Below are 20,019 nucleotides of genomic sequence, written 5' to 3' on the forward strand. Positions count from 1 at the left end.
TGTGCTGAAATAGTGCTTTTTCTTGTCGCTTTTTCTTGTCCACAATAACTTTCTCCTTATCTTCTTGATGGCGTCGGCTCTCGTCGCATTGGGGAAGCGTTTCTCTCCCCCCACCAGCAGCCGCCTGCGATGCTCGCTGTGCTGCAATAGTGCTTTTTCTTGTCCACAATCACTTTCTCCTTCTCTCCTTGGTGGCGTCGCCTCTCGTTGCATTGGGGAAGCATTTCTCTCCACCCCACCAGCAGCCACCTGCGATGCTCGCTGTGCGGCAATAGTGCTTTTTCTTGTCCACAATCACTTTCTCTTTCTCTCCTTGGTGGCGTCGCCTCTCGTCGCGTTGGGGAAGCGTTTCTCTCCCCACCACCAGCAGCCACCCGCGATGCTGGCTGTGCTGAAATAGTGCTTTTTCTTGTCCACAATAACTTTCTCCTTATCTTCTTGGTGGCGTCGGCTCTCGTCGCGTTGGGGAAGCGTTTCTCTCCCCCCGCTAGCAGAAACAGCGCCTTGTCCTTTCATTGTTCTTTCTTCATTTTTGTGCTGTCTCTGTTGGCGCTTCATCTTTTGAAAGCAACCACCTTCGTGGCTGCCTTAAAAAAGTCCTTACACCTGCCACATATTGTGTTATCCAGTTCGCCAATGGAGCAATGCCCATTCTCCTTTGCACGTGCACTGCCTGAATAACTGTTGCTGTTTTCAACACATGCATTTTATTTGCTGTTTTTGAACGGTGTTCCCATCGCTTCATCTTCTGCCTTGACCTTTTAGCAGACCATTCAACACTGATTGACTGCACTGCTGGCCTCGTCCAACTCGAGGTGCCTAACCATTGCTATCCACGAAAATCAGCTGAACCCCATTTATGTTCTGTACACTTTGTATGGCTGCCACCTCGAGCCACCATGTATTGACCCTTTTCGCGATGATCCCATGGGCGCTTCCATCTTTGATCATGTGGTGACGCATCCATTGCTTGCCTCAACTGCCTCTGTTTCCTCTGCATATATAATGGGTGTGTACGACGCCCGTCTGGCTTAGCAAACTTCTATTTCGCAAAGGAGCATAGACGGTGACTAGGTGGATGACGCGAAGCTTTGGCCACAGCTTCAGAGAACATGCAAAAGTGCTTTGGAAGCTGATTAAGCGATGTCCAAATGGCGCGAGCAGCGTATATGGTGCTTGTTATAAAAGCGAGGCTAAATATGTATTCCAAGCTATACAAACTTTCTGCTCATGAATTGAATCAGGATTAATGTGTTTTGCTCATTGTTCTTTATTTGGCAAATATTCGGAAGCAACGGCTTGTCACATTTCTGACTCAGTAAATTTTCTTGGTGTGGTCACTATCAGATTATTTCTGCCTAATCGCTCGTGGCTGTGCTCAGTTCTGATAGATTTGTTCTTGCTGCACGGATGGCTTGAAACAGCCATTTTATACTTTGTAATACATTGTAGCTAAGATGTATTATTGCTAGTAACTCTCTTACTCTTGTATACCGTCGCAAAACATTCAGCTTCGACCATTCGTGCGCTGTCGTTGTAGTCTGTCATTTATTGTGCGTTTATGGTGCTCATATGTTCAAGTGTGCGCCCATTCACTTATTGACCCATTGGCAATAGAGTGTGCATAGGATTCCGTGCCAGTTAGGGTAGATGTGTGTAGATACTGTGCACGAAACGTACTATGACAGGAAGCGGCGCTACTCCCTTTGTCATTGTTTAATGACACTCTCTTCATCACTCTTCACTCTTCATCACTCACTCTTCATCATCATCATCATCATCATTTATTTGCCCTTAAAGGCCCCTGATAGGGCATTACATAACGGGGGGGGGGGGGGGTAACAAATCGTAACCACGGGTCACAAGGATAAAATACATTAATACAGATTGCAAGAACTACTGAACACAGTAAACACATGAAAATTAGAAAGCCAATAAAAGGGCTTACTACTGAGCTGCGAAGAACACTGGTGTAATAATAACTGTTTAAATTTTACAGAATTTGTTTCATTGATGATACCATCAGGAAGTATATTCCAATCCGATATGGCAGTCGGCAGAAATGATTTATTGAAAGTGTTAGTTGAACCATGAATGCGTTGAACACTGACAATTAAACAGACGTCATGATGATCTCATGGGTGGCAGAATTAGGCTCTCACGTAAATGAGGAAAATGATAATATAGCTTATGAAAAAGGCAGAGACTTGCTATATTTGATGGGATGCCAGGGGGGTTAGACCAATCGAAGCTTTGATGTTAGTAACGCTCAACCGAGAATCATATTTGGATGTTATAAAATGAGCAGCTCGATTTTGTATTGCCTCTAACACCTGCATTAGGTACTCTCGATGGGAGTTCCAGATAGGGGATGTGTATTCAAGTTTGGTACGGGTGAGAGTTTCAAAAGCGATCAGTCTAACCGTGGGCTAAGCAAACGTCAGTTGATCGTCCGATGAAACCTGGTGATTTAGAAATGCTTGCAGAAAGTGACGTGATGTGCTTCGAGCAGCTTAGATTACTTGTTATTTCTGTGCCTAGATACCTATAAGAGTCCACTTGCGATAGCACGGTAGTGTTTAGCCTGTATGAGAAGTGTAGGTTAGATCTTTTATGAGACACGTGCAAAACTTACATTTTGATACATTTAACTGCAAGAGCCAGGTCAAACACCAATTTTGGATTAAGGTTAAATCATCCTGCAGCAATGACTGATACTTAATAGTAGAGATACATCGGTAGAGAATGCAATCGATCATCAGACGCAAACAGACAAATGGATGACAAAATTTCAGCAGGAAGGTCATTGATAGAGATTAGGAACAGAAGCGGGCCAAGAGCAGGGGGAGCTCTGAGGGACTCCGGAGATAGCGTTAGTAGAGGCAGTAGGATGACTTTCGATGACGGTGTACTGCGAACGATTAGTTAAAAAGCAGTGAATCCATGAAAATATCAGTGGGTCCAATGAAAGGCAAATAAGTTTAGTCATGAGGCGCTGGTGAGGAACACAGTCAAAAGCCTTGGAAAAATCAAGGTAAACGACATCAGTTTGAAAGGATGAGTCTAGGTTTAAGTGCAGGTCAGTCGTGAATTCAAAAAGTTGAGTGGGCGTGCCATCTCCACTCTTGTTTGCATATGTGGCAGATTACCACTAAAGCAGGGGGCGCGGCTGCATGGGTGCCACACTGACAGCTATGCACAGCTACGGCCGAGATGCGCGCCAGCTCCACTCAACCCCCGTCCCGCCTCTTGCGTGCGCTTGATCATTACCTTGAGCTCGCTCCCCTTCTTCCTCATGCGAGGAGCCGGCACTCATGTGTGAAGCCACCAGCTTTATTTCTCAACCTCACACACTTTCACTCACACCTAAGGCACAAAGTTTACGGGGCGTGATAGGATCTTATTGTACTTGGACTTTATACGAAACATGATGCAGCTGCTTTGGTGGTTGCTCTTGTCACACCGCTGCACGTGATTCGAGAGGTGCGTCTACAGGCAGCCCCTTGTAATTCAATCATTTGACCATCTGCGTTCGTGGAAGTTTACATTTAGTGTCTCGAAATTTCTTTGCTGCAGAAGCAAAATTTCGTTATATTGAAATCACATACGAACAGACTTCTTTATATTGAGGTTCTAATTACATGGTATTCTATAGACAAGAGGTTATGAAAAGTTAAATATTTTGTTATTTGGAGCATTTCTATATAGTATTGAAGTTTGTTATATCGAGGTATAACGGTACTTCTCTTCAATCGACCTCCGATCTGCTTATTGGCAGATTTCAACTGATGATCTAGACCGTGAGAAGACTGTTTTTGTTATATTGGACAGCCTTTACCATATTAAGGTTATGCCTTTGGGACTTTGTAACGCCCCGGCAACTTTCGGAAGAATGATGGGCTCTCTTCTTTGGGGCTCTAAATGGGCCACGTGCCTGTGTTATTTGGACGATGTCATTGTATATTTCTGTACTTTTGACAGCCAACTCTGTCACTTGGCAGCTATTCTTGATCTCTTTAAGGAGGCTGGCCTCCAACTTAACTTTTTCAGTTTTTTTTGGACACCACGAAGTCAAAGTTCTTGGCCACCTTGTCAGTGCTGCCAGCATACATCTTGATCCTGATAAGATACACGCTGTCCAGAATTTTCCTGTACCCTGCTCAGCAAAATATGTGCACAGCTTTATGGACCTATGCTCCAATTTTCGTCGGTTTGTTAAAAATTTTGTGGATATTGCCCGGCCACGGATGAACCTTCTCAAGAAAAACACTGTGTCACTTTGGGGCTGTGAACAAGCTGATGCCTTCTGCACCCTCATCCGCTTGTTGACAACGCCACCAATATTAGGCCACTTTGATCCATCTGTACTAACTCAAATTAGCACAGACGCCAGTGGCCATGGCATAGGTGCTGTCCTCACCCAACAGCAAACTGGAGACGAGCGCGTCACTGCCTATGACAGCCACCTCTTGTCCCCGTCAGAGAGCTGTTTTTTTTTATCACTAAGCACGCGAGTTCCTCGCTCTGGTGTGGGCAGTGGCTGAATTCCTCCCTTACTTGTTTGGCTGCCCATTTTCTGTCATCACGGTTCACCATGCCCTGTGCTGGCTATCATCACTGAAAGACCCGACTGGCCACCTTGTTCGTTGGGCACTCAGACTTGAGGAAAATTCCTTGGTTGTGATGTGCAAGTCTGGCCGCTTACATCTGGATGCCGACTGCTTGCTTGTCTAGTCACCCCATCGATCCTCCTGACAACGATGAACTGGATGCCGACAATTCCCTTTTTGTCATTTCTGACTTTCACGATATCATTACTGAGCAGTGAAAGGATGACATTCTACAGTCAATCATTGAGCTCTTGACTTGTGGTCAATCAGATCGCTCAATCAGAATGTTTGTGCTCCATGACAGTATTCTTTATCGATGCACCATCAGCGCTGATGGACCAGATTTCCTGCTAGTTCTCCCTCGTTGCCTCTGTTCTTGCCGAGCTCCATGATGCACCCACTGCCAGACACCTTGGCGCCTCCTCCCACACCTGTGACAGTGTGGAATGTTGCTTCTTCTGGCCAGGCCTGTACCACTCTGTACGACGTTACATTGGGGCTTGTCACCTCTGTCAGGGGCTTAAGAAGCCATGTATGCAACCTGTGGATGCCTTTATCCAATTGATGTTCCCATGGAGCCTCTTTTTGTGTTGGCATGGACCTTCTTGCCCCCTTCCCCTCATCTATAAAAGGGAGCAAATGGATATCCATTGCAACAGACTATGCAACGCGCTATGCTATTACATGTGCCCTGCCCACTAGCTGTGCTGCAGATGTAGCAGACCTTTAACATGGTAGTATTAAGAGCCCTGTGTAGCAGACAATCCAGTGTTGGCATCGGCAGAGTTGTCCGTGAGTGAAAATTCCGTATGTATATAGGTATATGTATATTCAATTCAGTCTTTATTTTTCTCTTGGACAGAGGAGGAGACAGGACTAAAAGCTCGTAAGCTTGACAGAGGTCCTTATCAACTTGGCAGTTCAGTACACAGGCAGAGATTTTCAATTTTCCAAATATACACTGAAATAAAATAACAAAACACTTTGTAAAAAACAGCGCTATGCATTGCAGCACAAACATACGCATTAGAAGAAACAAATAACAGGTTATGGGGAAACGAAGAAAAAAAAAGCAGGTATAGCTTTAAACTGAGTGCAATATCACGTAATTTTGCTAAGAAAAAATCGCTTAATACATCACTTGAATAATTAAAGGGGTGGAACAATTCTTTGTTTAATTTATTTAATAATACTGGAACAGTAAAGAAAGAGACTGCTTGATATAATATGCCCTAGGTGTCAGCACTAACCACATTTCTTTGTATCTAGTCGGCAGGATATGCGTGTTCTTCTCCAGTTTTGCCAGATCAGAAATATAATCTTCATCACTTCGTGAAGAGCGTTTATAGATCATTAAATGGGGGTCTATAATTGTATAAACTAGATTGGCAGGATTTCATATCTTAAAAACAAGTTGTGTGGGGGAACAATAAGGAAGACCAGCAATGCATCTTACAGCTCTTTTTTGAAAGTGAAGCTTTGATAAATTCGTGACACCCGTAGTGCCCCAAACGGTACCACAATTATGCAAGAGAGAGAGAACTAATGAGTTGTATAGCAATAGCGTAACCTTGACAGAAAGAAAACCGTGCAGGCGTAACATAACACCGACAGTTGAAAGCACTTTTGATCTAATATAGTCAATATGATCATTCCAAGTCAAATGCTTTGAAAATATAACGCCAAGGATTTTAAGAGAATCTACTGTTTCAACAGTATCAGAGCTTAAGAACACGTTCAACGGCCTAGAAATTATCTTTCCTTTGGGAAAGTACAATATTATTTTTGCCTTCTTAAAATTCAGCATAGCATAGCATAGGATACAATCTTACCATCAGTTACACATTGCACAATATCATTTATGTAGATTAAAAATATAAAATGAGATTAAAATAAGAGTGGTCCCAAAATGCTTCCTTGAGGGACTCCTGCACCAATATTTTGCAACAGACGCCTTGTAACAACAACTACATACAAGAGATGCCTTGTAATGTAACGCCTTGCTATATGACATGCGCTATATGCGGGTTATATTGCCGCACCATTCTATCACAAAGCACTCATACCTTGTCTTAAATTCTTGGCAAAGTTATAGAATGACAGCCCACGAACAAATGTCATGAAACAAAACACCAACAGCGCATGCCTTTTAGGTTAAATCTTCTCCGACCTAAATATTAAAAGTGCAAAACAATAACAGAAACCTGTAAATTATTCATTTTTTGACGGGTCTGTGCACTACCTCTGGGATCGGCCCATTCAAGAGGCTGTGTTTCTACCACAAAGCTTTTCTTTGTGCATAACGTTCACTGCCAGCGTTTCCGGGTAAACATTACGCTTACATAAGCTGCAGTCCTGGGTAGCATAAGAAGCAGCCAGGGATCTTTGCTATCGCATTCTACTCAAAGGCGAATTAAGCGTCCTCCATTTTTTTTTACTTCAGAGCGTGATTCTCCACCACCGCGCTCCAAGGGAGCTGCTGGCAGATCGTGGCCGCTACTCTCTGTCACAAGTTGCTGAAGACATTAATTTTTCTTGCGCTTAGTACTGTAAGACGAAACGGGGATGAAATGAACACAGGATATGAAGCCTCGTGTCTAGTTCATATTCAGTAGAACTCGTTGCTGGGCGATTTGGTTGGGATTTAACTGTTGCGCCAAAAAGGAAAATAAAGACTCACGTAAAAGAGAGAGGCACGAGTTGTATTAGTGATACGTCTGTTTTTCTGTTTGAAAACAAGTTGCAACTGTTAAAAACGTCACTAATCGCTCTAGACAACACTGATGTATGCATGCGCATTTGTTCGTTCTGCCTGCCCTGCTGTAAGACTAAAATCAGTTGAAGTTCAGTGCTCAATCTGTGGTTTCATACTCTCCCTCCCAAGTCTTTGTTTTCCTTTTTGGCGCAACCATGTATTCATCATAATCAGTGTGTTTCGTCCCCGTTTCGTCTTACAACGCAAGTGCAAGAAAAATGAATACACACCAACTAGCCTATGACAAAGAAAAAAGTAGACTGGCCAAGTGAAACTTATTGAACAACAAGACGTTTCAGCTTCCATATGGAAGCCTTGTTCGCAATGAGGCGAAAAAGGTTCAAGTGCCTGCTTAAATAGGTTTTAGCATGTGGCGCAAGCGCCGTGCACAAGCACCCCTGTTTTACATGCAGCGCTTGCACCATATGTTAAAGCTAGTATTTAAGGGGGGGGGGGTCATGAAAACTTTTGTTTTGTTTTTCAACATATGTTGCTTAATTTTTGCATGCAGATATATTGTAGAATGCCGATTTCAAATATGTATTTAGATTTCATATATCCCACTTGGAAGAAAATGTATGACAGAATACAATAGTCCTAATTAGGTCATTTCTTACAGGCCCTTGTGGCAATTTCTCATTAAAATATAGTGTTCTTAAAAATATGCAGACATTTCCAAAGGCCCCCTGCACGTCCTAAAGCTAAGCAAATGCCAATAAAGTAATTGTGGTTATCAAAAATAAATACCAAAGTTGGGAAGAAATAACAATGTGGCAGTAATTAGCCTACATTTCCTCGAATTAATAATATATCACATTTAAAAAAAACAAAAAGTTATAGGATGTAGCTATGATATTACTAAAAAAATGATACCTAGTTCACTAAAATCAGTTGATGCAAACATTATCAACTTCCATAAGGCAAAAGCACTTGACAAAAAAAAAGAAAGTTGAGAAAATTGCATTTAAAGTTTTACTGCCACTACCTCTTTTGTCTATTGAACTTATGGAAAACCTTTATGCTCTAGCATGTTGCCTAGGTGTTCTTGAGCACAAGAACGCCAAATTTAGTAAAATCGATTCATGAAATCTTTATCAAACCTTGCATAAGGCAAAGGCACTTTATGAAAAAACACATCCAGAAAGTCACTTTCAAGTTTTCACTTTCAAGCATCGCCCCTTAAATTGAATTGCTGCTTAACCGGAACACCAGCCTTATGAGTGGTTGGTTTTGTATTCATGCAATGCTCTCTGTAATGTCTCTCAGTTAATGGAACTACCGGTAAATGGAACCAATTTCCCTGGTCCCTTGAGGTTTCATTAAAGGGGGGCACTGTTATTGAAATAATGTTAATCTTTTTCATCAATAGTAATGAAACTTTTCAGTCTTATTAAGACTTCTGTGCTGATTTTCAAATATATAATTAGTTTTGTTGTTGGTCAATTAGTTACTATAATAATTTACATTTTACTTCCATTGTTTAAAGCCACAATAGAAAATAAATCACACAATAATAAATTAGTTGTAAGGCATGGTTAGATAGCATAAAGAGTAAGGGACGAAGGATAGCAAGCACTTTTTTCATCTGATCATTAATAGACATTTTACAGCACATTGCATACAAATGCACAAGTTGTGGCAACCAGGTGGCAGAAAATGTAGCAAAATAAATAATTTCCTAAGTGGAAACAAAAAATTGCTTGCTATATTTCACAAAGTATGCAAGAGGCTTCGTTCTGCAAAAAAAAATTTAGTTTTATCTGTACTTGGTGTTGAGATATTGAGGCCTGATTATTACATGGGCCCCAAAATTTGTGTTTTGATTAAAGTGCAAGAAACAAACAGCATAAATATGAGGGGATATGGCACCCAGAACAATCATTTTTGATATTCCCTCTGGACACATGAAACTTTCAGGACGCATGTAATTTTGTGTGTGGCTTATAAATATGCAGCTAAGTTTTTCCTAAAGTCAATAAAAAAAAAAGTAGTTACAGTTCTCCTTGCGTTAAAAATTTGGGATGTGACTCGCAAAAATAGTACTGCAACAGGATAGCTAAAAGTTAGCAGGTATGTTCCTTGATGTTTAAATGCTGCAAGTTAATAATTGGATGTTTGTATCTGTACTTTAGCCGAAGTTATGAAATTCTAAAGTTGCATGAAGCTTTACAAATGTAAACTCTTGTTGGTGATTTCTATAGGTTCTGAAAATATTTCGGTGTCCTGACACTATATCATAGTTTTTGTGCACTTTCTGACTCACTTGCATTCAGGGAAAAAAAGAATGACGATAATTGAAAGAGTAGAAGGGACACTGTGCTGATCTGAAAATTTGAGACTTTAATAAAGCTAAACTTGAGAGAAATAAAAAACACTAAAAGAAAACTGGGAAAAAAATTTCGAGCTTCAAAACCGGGAAATAACAATTACAATATAATTAAAAATGCTAAATTCTTCCGCTGATGTAGACATTAGGTGCACATATAGGCTTCTAACAGAATCTGGAATGCACCACCACGAACTGACGTACATGCAAGAGGCACGGGAATAGGCATCGGCACATCGTCTGCGGTCTCCAAAGTAAACCTACACACGGGGATAGAGGGCAATGGTTAGCTTCGCTGCTGTGTTTTTGCTGATGCAGTATGAGATTGCATGACGCAGTGACTTATCTCCAGTGTGATCTTGTCGGTGCATCTGAACCTTGGGATAACCGCCTCCTCTTTCTTGCCATAGGAAGCAGAGACGGCTTGCGCTTCGCTTTTCGTAGACGCATGTTGGGTTTCAAACTTTTCTTTTTTAGAGAGGGTCGATTTGCCTCTTACATTCGCAATACAATGCACAATGAAACGGCATATCAGCGGTTTTCGAAGCGATCCACTGCCAGGACTAGCAGACAAGCTCGTCCACTAGGCCTAGTTGCCACAGCAACAGCCAATCAGAAGGCGCCTCTCAGCGTGTTGGCGCACTGAGCCAATAGGAGCGCCGCATGCCTCACGAGCTTCATCAGACCGGCCCCTGATTGTTTTACGTTTGCACTTTTTCTATGTGGCCATTGTCCGCGAGGATGCGGGGAACTGAAAGGCGGAACTTTGAGCGTTCGAACGATACCAAGATGGCAGCACTCAGCACTGGGAAAGACGAGAAATAGCTCCGTGAACTCCGGTGTTTCTGCGCAATTTCGGGGTCGTTTCTCGCCGTCTGCACTGACGAAATAACTTTTTTTTACACTTAGGGTGCTTTTCGGGGCAAATCGTTTTGATACGGTGTAGATTAGGCGTTATAGATGCCGAAATAAGTAGTTCCCAAAAATTGGTTTTTTTCGCGATTTTTGGTTTTCAAGTCCGGCATCCTCCCTTAATGGGCACTTCAACCTTTTTCGCCCCATTTTGAACAAAGCTTCAGTAGTGAAGCCAAAACATCTTTTCTTTTAATAAGTTTTACTTGGTCAGTGTATGCCTTTCTTTGTCACATCTCATCCCTACCAGATGGGCTTCCGTTGAACTCTCGATTACACCAACTAGCCCAATTCGTAGCTCTTCAAAATGTCGAAGACATACTTTGTTCCTGCTCCACAAAACACAAGCTCACAACAGCATATCACCCATAAACGAACGAACTGCCTGACCTACTAAATACGACCCTTACAGATATGTTGTCTATGTATGTTTCAGCAGACCATTGCGACTGGGACAGCACATTGGCCTATGTGACATTTGCTTACAAATCATCATGTTACGATACCACCAGTTTCTCCCCTTTCTACCTTTTGTTTGATCGCCATCCCACTCTGCCCTTTGACACCGTGCTACCTTCGATGTCACGACACACCACAAAATATGCCCATGACGCCGTTGCTTGGGCTCATGTGGCTCTCCAGATTGCCTATGATTGACTTACAGTGGATCAGGCCCGCTATGACAGTCGCCGCTGGAACCTTCAGTTCTCTCTCAGGAATCTTGTTTATTTGTGGTCTTGAAGTCGCCATGTTGGCCTGTCAGAAAAACTGCCGTCACAGAATACCTGGCCTTACCGGGTATTGTGACAATCAAGTGACATAAATTACGAAGTCGCCCCTGTTTGAAAAAGACATCCCGTCCTCATCTCAGCTATGAACTGACGTCGACGTTGTCCACATGTGCTGTTTAAAAGCATACTGTTCATCTAGTTCACTGTCATTCTAACAAGTGCCAGGACAGTGCCCCAGTCCCCTGGACTTAGGTTATGGCGCATCGGGACTGGACCGTGCACACGGGAAAGAGACAAAAAGGAAGTGGTAGACTGCTATTGGAGTTGTGACTCGCATACCAGCCTGCGTGTTTACCGCTAACCTTTCACATGGGAATAGCTGTATGTACGTTTGTGCATCAGGCTTTCTCTTCGTAACAATATAAAGCATGCACAGTCATCATTTTTATTCGACGCCGTTTACATATCTATTAAAGGAAGAAATGGAGTTAGTGTGGCCGTGTAGGGCATCTCTATTAGAGTTGCAGAACAGGTGCCAAGGGGCAGAGATGGGGTGAATAGAGGAACCGGCATGAGATGGGCTCTCGGGTAACTGAAAATCGAGGCCTTCATCCTGCAGTGGACACAAGTAGGCGGGTGATGCCGATGATCCAGCCTGCATTTCGTGCAAAGTTAATGCACAGGTGTTGGGCTGCCAGCACTTCGTACACACCTGCTATTGCATTGCATAGGGTTGTTGTACATTCTTATTTGCTTTAATTTGTTTTAAAATCAAAGCGGTGGGATCCTGCGATTGACCTCCTCTCCAGATTACCTTCTTGCTTTGTCAGGCCCGCTTTTTTTTTTTTCAACTTTGCAAAGACTGATGCCTCACTTGAGTGGTGATAACGCATACTGGTGTAATGTAGTAGATCCCTGTTCCATGGTCTTCTACGCTCCCAAAGTTACCTCCTGCTTTCTGGCAGACGTGACTCATACAACATAGCATTAGTCATGTGCGCTGACTAGTTTATTCACAAAGAAGGCAGAGAAATCATGCCTTGGCTCACTAGAGATAGGAGAAATAAAAGGTGCATTATACTAAAGTGCTTTTCTTGAGCTCTCAAAAGCTAAGCTGCGAAATTAGTGCATCATGGAACATTTTAACAGTAGCGTGATTGAGGTCAAGTGTACTGCAGATGATGCTTGATGCTGACAGAGGTGAAATTTCCAGAGGATGTGTAAACCTTTTTTGTCCAGAAGTACCAGTGTTTGAGCTGGACCACAGTAGATGCTGTGGTGTAACATTTCACAGCAAGGCAAAAATATTGCCGTGTAGTATTCGCCAAGTTATTCTTTCCTATGTGGAGGGAATTTAAATCTGTCATGGTATTGCTTGTATGTCTCACTTCCTTTTTTTTTCATCACCCTGAGTGTTACCTGGATGCTTTATCAAGCACTTGAATGCTTTTTGTTTGAATTCTGCATATTTTAAACATTACAGGTGGATGTTCGTGCATGCAATTAGTAATATGAGTGTTGTACTGCAGGGGCACCTGTGGACTGGTGGGCGCTGGGCATATGTCTGTACGAGTTCATGACCGGGCTGCCACCTTTCTGCGACCAGAGTCCAGAGGCTGTGTTTGCCAACATACTGCATGGAGGTACTTGTGCTTTTCACCACAGCTAGGTCAAGCTTGACTATGGTTCACTCATCTTTGGTGGAATAATTGCCTTGTTTGACAAAGCAAACAAATTATTGGCTTTGGGATGACATCTCTGGTGAGATCCAGGGTGGGAGGTGGCTGACGGGTGCATTCACCCAAAGGCCTGCATTTGCAAGCTACTTTGCTAGTTATTGTTGCTGTGCACAAGGCCGGTGACATGGCCGTCTGTCAGCCACGTGTCAACAGCCCCGTGTCTACCTGCTTCACTAGTGGTTGTGGGCTATCATGTCTCTGGGAGAGAGATAATAGAAGGAGTGGCAGAAACCAGTGCTCGCGAAAAAAAAAAAAATACTGAAATGTAATAAAGAAATAAATAGAAAGAAAAGAAAGGAGAAAAAACAAACAAAGAAAAACACTAAGCAACTGAACTAAGTGTTGTTGCCTATAGCTTGAAATTTAGCATAGCGAATAGATTCTCAAGCTCCCTTTGAAACGTTTATGCTAATTGGTTGCAATGTCTTGAACTTATGGATAACGTATGATTCTCTGTATTTTCTTTCTCATTCAGAACTAAAATTCCGCTGTAAGATGTCGAGTTCATCAATGTTATGACCTGGTTGGTTGAAATGCTCAGCGACGGCTTTGTGAAGCTTTTTAGCTGCGTCCGCGCGATGTCCATTTAATCTGACGTTCATTGATTGTCCTGTTTCACCGATATGTTGTTTCTTACAGAAGGAATATTCAAGCATATAAATCACATCCGAACTTGTACAAGTGAAGCTAGTTTTGACTTCATGTGTATAACTATTTGCGGTGCTTTTAATTTTAATGTCCCTTTGAAGGTGCCTACAGGTTTTGAAGCTGGAACGACAACATGCCTTTATTACAGGGGAATGATGTTGGCTGACTTTTGCGTGCACTAACATGTCTTTAAGGTTTCCGTTGCGGCGATAGGCCTTTATATAAGCCTTTATAACAACATTTTCATATGCACTCCCAAACATAAACAGCATCCTATGAAAATAACACCCAATATTATGAAGTAAAGAGCGTCTGAGAAAAGCGTTCCTGGATCTACTAAGAGAGTGGTGAGCATTTAATGACATATCTATAATATGGGAACATGGCACAATTACATTAACCAACTTAATTAACCATTTCAATCGCTTTCACCTGAGTATTAAATTTACTGCTTACCACTCTCCTCGGCATCATGGTCTACATAGAAAACTGAAAACTGAGAACGACACTTCATTTGAAGCCTACAGATAGCCAGCAATATTTAGACTACAACAGTCATCACCCACAATAGTGCAGGCAAGGAATTTTGATTGGACAAGCAAAACGAATAGGAAGAATCTGCAGCAAAGACAATTATTATATACACCACCTAAATGACCTTAAAACAACACTAGCAGAAAGAAACTATCCACAATTTGCTCGCGATAGACCTTATGATGTTGCATCAAGATTGAAGAGACAGTCGGAATTAGCTAAGAAACAGTCTACACCAGAATCTGACAGACTGCAAGCCTTTATAACAAAATATTCTAATGCACTCCCAAACATAAAGGAAATCCTACGAAAATGCTACCCAATATTATCAAGTAATGAGCATCTGAGAAAAGCATTCCTGGATGTACCAAGGGTTACCTATTATCGCAACGGAAACCTTAAAGACATGTTAGTGCACGCAAAAGTCAGCCAACATCATTCCCCCGTAATGAAAGCATGTTGTTGCCCCAGATGCAAAACCTGCAGGCACCTTCAAAGTGACATTAAAATTAAAAGCATCGCAAATGGTTGTACACATGAAGTCAAAACTAGCTTCGTTTGTACAAGTTCGGATGTGATCTATATGCTTGGATGTTCCTTCTGTAAGAAACAATATATTCGCGAAACGGGACAATCAATGAACGTCAGATTAAACAGATAGCGCTTGGACACAGCTAAGAAGCTTACCAAAGCCATCGCCGAGCATCTCAAGCAACCAGGTCATGAATTTGATGAACTCAAACTCTACATTCTACAGCCAAATTTCCGTTCTGAATGAGAAGAAAATACAGAGAATCACACATTACTCATAAGTTCAAGACATTGCAACCAATAGGCATATACGTTTCAAAGGGAGCTTTAGAATCTACTCGCAATGCTAAATTTCAAGCTATAGGCAACAACACTTAGTTTGGTTGCTTAGTGTTTATTTTTTGTTTTCTTTCTTTCCTTTTCTTCCTTTTATTTATTTATTTATTCCATTTCAATATTTTTGGTATGTCTGCATGCTATCTCTTTCAGAGACACGACAACCCACGACCACCAGCGAAACAGGTAACGGAGGGGTGCTGTGCACGCCGTTCACACGCCGGCTGACAGACGGCCGTGTCACTGACCTTGTGCACAGCACTCCTTTATTCTCAATTCTACACCCTTGCCGCTAACACACTTTCATTCATTGCCGCACCCACCCGCCTTACCCCCTCTCCCCTTTAGAAGAACCCTACCCATATATACTGTGCTGGGGAAAGCATATGTCGCCTTGAAAAAGACAGGTCCACCTGTTGAAACATTGGCTCGCGCTTTCACCTTGTTCTCATCTTGTTCATCATCTTGAATTTCCATCTCCCATCTTCCTGTGTTGCTGGTTAGTTTTTTCCATTTCATTTATTTTCACCTTAACGGCCCAGAGGCATTACATCAGGGAGGGCTTTAATCCTTGCAATGATTTTAGAACAAACACACACAGAGCAGTAAAAAAACAATAAACAAAAACAAGCCAGGAACAATTGTGAAAAAAGGAGAACATCGTGTTGGAGTAAGGGTGGATAGGATCGGTAATTAAGCGATGTGGTTATTTAACATTTTGTGGAACGATTTACCGTCATTGCATGAGACAATATCTTCTGGGAGACTGTTCCGATGGGTTATTGCATCAGGGAAGAATGAAATGTTTGATCAGGTGATAATGCGTGTTATGGGACAACTGTGGCTTAAGCGGGAGGATGTACGTAAGGGTGGATTTAACATGGAATGCCTGGAGTGTGGATGGCAATAGAAGGTGTGAAGCAAGCAGAGGCGAGAGATGGTCTGACAGGAAGCAATTGACGGTAGTTCAAGCATACGTTTTAGTGCAGTTATGCTGGTTTCACAAGAGTAATTGGAAGTTATAAACCGAGCAGCGCAATTTTGTATTGTTTCTATGCTATAGGTAAGATATGATTTTGAAGGGGGCCAGATAGATGATGCATATTCTAACTGCGGACATATGAATGTTAGATATGCTAGCTTTTTTATTTCTGGTGATGCACTTTTCAGGCTATGTTTTAAATATCCAAGGGCGCATGAAGCATTAGAACAGATGGTGTCAGTATGAGTTGACCATGATAGTGCCGATGACGTGTGAAGGCCGACGTATTTTTAAGACGGGGCATGATTGATAGGCCCTGAATTTATTATGTAGGTGTGACTGGTTAAGCTGTGGTTGCGGGTGATTGACAGAGTGGACACTAAGTGCAGTCACTCGTGGCATCCAAGATTTATGGCGCGCACGATGCATAATGCTAACTTCGGGTGCCGTGAGCCATGTCGATGCATTGCTCTTGGCGCAATCTGCACTGCGTGCGCTCATAACTATGCAATTATAGCCCAACTTTCTTGTGATTTGTTCCTATGTTGACAAGAAACCATCCACTAGAAATGTTCTAGGAATTTGGGAACTTATTTTTACTGCTGAAACTTTAAAACCTCGAATTAATGAAATTCACAATTTAACGAAGTTCCTCACTGTGAATACAACTTTTTTATATTGAGGTTCGACTGTACAGCATTTCTTTGCACCTCACACATATCTTAGTGCAGCACACCGAGTGAAGTTGAGTCCCATTGGAAGGCTTACTGATATGACCTGGAATCCAGACCAAGAAGCAACACTGGTTGTGCATGAAAGTCTGTTTCTGCCAGCTGGGAACAAGGCATTCCTAGCCTAGCACTGGCCTTCACCTTCTTGTTGCATTGTATCTGATACGCGCAAATGGAAATGAGATTTATTTATTATTTATTTATTTACACATACTGCAGCCCCTGCTGGGGCTATAGCAGGAGTGGATAATACAATACAAGAAAGAAATACAATAGGCAACAAAGAAAGTTTAGGCGCAGTGTTGAGGGAGTACAGACAAGAATTCATTTAATGGGAGTGAACAGTTGGTTCCTGGTAGCGAATTCCAGGCTTCAATTGTTTTAGGGAAAAAGCTATACTTAAAAGTATTAGTGCGTGCAAAAAATGGTGTAATGTTAAGCGCGTGATGTCTCTTACTAGAAGAGATTTTTGCAAAGGTGATATATTCATTACTGGAGAGGCGACAAGATGAGTGAATAATGCCATGAAAAAATTTTAAAGAATGAACGTGTCGCTGTTCGGCGAGAGATGTCAGGTTGAGTGAAGACATGACTGACGATGGTGAGAACTGGTGGTCATAACGTCTGTAGATAAATCTAATGGCTTTCCTTTGTACGGCCTCAACTCTGTCTATTTCGTACTGCTTGTAGGGATTCCAAACGATACTACCATACTCAAGTATAGGGCGAACAATAGTTTTATATAACAGTAATTTAGTGTCGCGCGGAGAAATAGACAGAGTACGACGTAAATAACCGAGTTTTTGTAGAGCTTTAGTCGTAATGGAATCAATGTGCTTTGACCAGGACAGGTTAGTGGTGAACGTGAGACCAAGATATTTATATTCAGAAACGCGTTGGATTAAATTATCATTAGATCCGTAGCTGAAAAGGAATGGGTTAGCTTTATTAGAGAAGGACATAACGACAGTCTTACGGAAGTTAATATTCATTTGCCATGTTTCACACCATTTAGAAAATCTGACGAATGATTCACTAAGGCGAACATGCTCAGAGGGAGATGAAATGATGTCATACAATACGCAGTCATCTGCATACATTCGAATTTTAGATGATATCTCGTGTGGCAAATCATTAATATATACTAAGAAAAGTAGAGGTCCGAGGACCGAGCCTTGAGGGACGCCCGATGACACATCCACCACCGAAGAATTGATGGAGTTAAAGCTTACGAATTGAGTGCGGTGAGACAAAAAACTTTCTATCCAGTTCACTAATTGAGGGTTGTTAAGAATGGCATTTAGTTTGGACAGTAGTTTTGAGTGAAGTACGGTATCAAAAGCTTTGGAAAAATCTATGAATATAGCGTCAATTTGAAATCCCTTATCCAGGTTAGAAGATATGTCATGCGTGAACTCGACAAGTTGTGTTATGGTGCTAAAACCGCGTCTGAATCCATGTTGTACATTAGAGAGAATGTTATTTGATTCAAGGAATTCCACAATGTGTTTGTATATTATATGCTCTAGTATTTTACATGAATATGGTGTTAAAGATATTGGCCGGTAGTTAGAAAGATGCTGTTTACTACCTGAATTATGTAACGGAAGCACCTTAGCCATCTTCCATGATGAAGGTACTATGCCGGAAGTTAGTGATTTATTGAAGATAAGAGTAAGGTATCGTGAAGTCCATAAGGCATACCGAACGAGAAACGAATTCGGGATTCCATCAGGCCCTTCACTTTTCTTTGTATCAAGATTATACAACATTTTCAATCAATGCAGCAGTACTGATTGAAGGTAGGCCCACCCACAGATTAATTTTTTTCCTGCCTCTGCATGCGTGTCACCCCCTCTGCCCAGAGCTCGAGTGGCCCGTCGGGGAGGAGGCGTTGTCACCCGCAGCGGAGCATGGTGTGTTGGCGCTGCTCACTCGGGAACCAGAAGCACGGCCAGGCTTCCAGGGTGTGTGGGTTACCTGGAACTGTTGTTTCTGCAAGGCTGAGTTGCTTACAGGAATCACTTGTAGCAGTATAATTTCAGTTGTTCTAACTCTAAGGGGCCGGAAATATTTTCATATTATTATATTACACTATTATAAGTATCTACTACTATGCGGTCTAGAGGGTAGCATTTGGAAATGGAAAATGCTGTTCTGTGTCTTTTTTAAAAATGTATTTTTTTTTACTGCCTACACAATCAATATATGTTATATCGGAGCGCTCACTTTTGGTTCAAATATTTTTGTGTTTTAAGAAGTTATTCAAGGTGTCCCACGTAACTTGTGCCAGAATTTAAAAATATGCGAGTGCAACATGGGTGGACAGAACAAAGGTCATTTGTTTGCTTCCGCTTGAAACAAGTCATACAATTTTTCAAGTGAAGCATAGGTAACTGCGAGTCGGCCTAGTTGGAACCGATTCATTTTTAAAAACACTTCGAGCGCAACACAAACAGGGACGAAGAAAAGGAGCAGCAACACAATTAATTAAGGACAAGCACTTTCTAACAACTGGTTTTATTTATGAAGAATCTTCTGCTTAAATACCCACAGATCTGCCTGATCCAGTCAACAGAACACTCCGATAGTGCATATAACAGCACTTTTGATAAAATGCTGCAAATCAGCGCTACCCGGTCAACATAGAAACAGCTAAGCATACAAAACAAGCACTCCAGTCGAAAATGCGTTAAAGACATGATGACAGGAGCGAATTCTCTTTGTCTAACAATGAAACGAAAGGATGACTGATGTATTTTTTCTTTAGTTTTTCAGTCCAGTGAGCTTCCACAATTTCTCTCGCGGTTTGATTTCTATGCCTAAACAATACGTCGGTGCCTGCCAAATGCACACTAAGGCAAGTGCTCCCTTATTCTGGTGTCAGTGCATCTCGCAGTCTGCCCTACATATTCCATGTGTGCAAATGGGCACTGCGTTAATGACCGAATCATGGAACACGAAAGAAATGTAGAGCAACACAAAGAAGGGCCAAACATTCCCAAGCACATTAAGTCCTGCCCGTCGCGCTCTTGTGAGGCATGAGGGGCACGGATTCTAGCAAAGAGTAAAGATTAAAAAAAGCTCGGGAAGTAATTGAAGCTTTCTTTATCGGAAAGAAAGGAAGCATGTGCGTCAGCGATCCATCAATATCTTTATATAAATGGCAGAAAAGAAATATTTA

The 20,019-nt window shown here is 41.9% G+C and overlaps 1 protein-coding gene and 1 long non-coding RNA gene across 6 annotated transcripts in view; one reads left to right on the forward strand and one right to left on the reverse strand.

Moving 5' to 3' along the window:
- The window catches only part of gwl (serine/threonine-protein kinase greatwall), a 441,324-nt gene that overhangs the window by 367,553 nt on the left and 53,752 nt on the right, over window positions 1-20,019 (forward strand). For all 5 annotated transcript variants that reach the window (XM_055075653.2, XM_055075651.2, XM_055075650.2 and 2 more), the window contains exons 11-12: window positions 12,864-12,977; window positions 18,701-18,802. In XM_055075653.2, the coding sequence (XP_054931628.1) occupies window positions 12,864-12,977; window positions 18,701-18,802 (216 nt within the window). The remainder of the gene's footprint in view (window positions 1-12,863; window positions 12,978-18,700; window positions 18,803-20,019) is intronic.
- LOC129387021 (uncharacterized) lies at window positions 5,425-11,569 on the reverse strand. Its single transcript, XR_008614348.2, has 2 exons — window positions 11,266-11,569; window positions 5,425-5,571 (listed from the first exon to the last, which is right to left on the reverse strand). It is a non-coding gene; the product is annotated as an uncharacterized lncRNA (long non-coding RNA).

This window comes from Dermacentor andersoni, chromosome 2 (assembly GCF_023375885.2).
Source record: "Dermacentor andersoni chromosome 2, qqDerAnde1_hic_scaffold, whole genome shotgun sequence".
NCBI lineage: Eukaryota > Metazoa > Arthropoda > Arachnida > Ixodida > Ixodidae > Dermacentor > Dermacentor andersoni.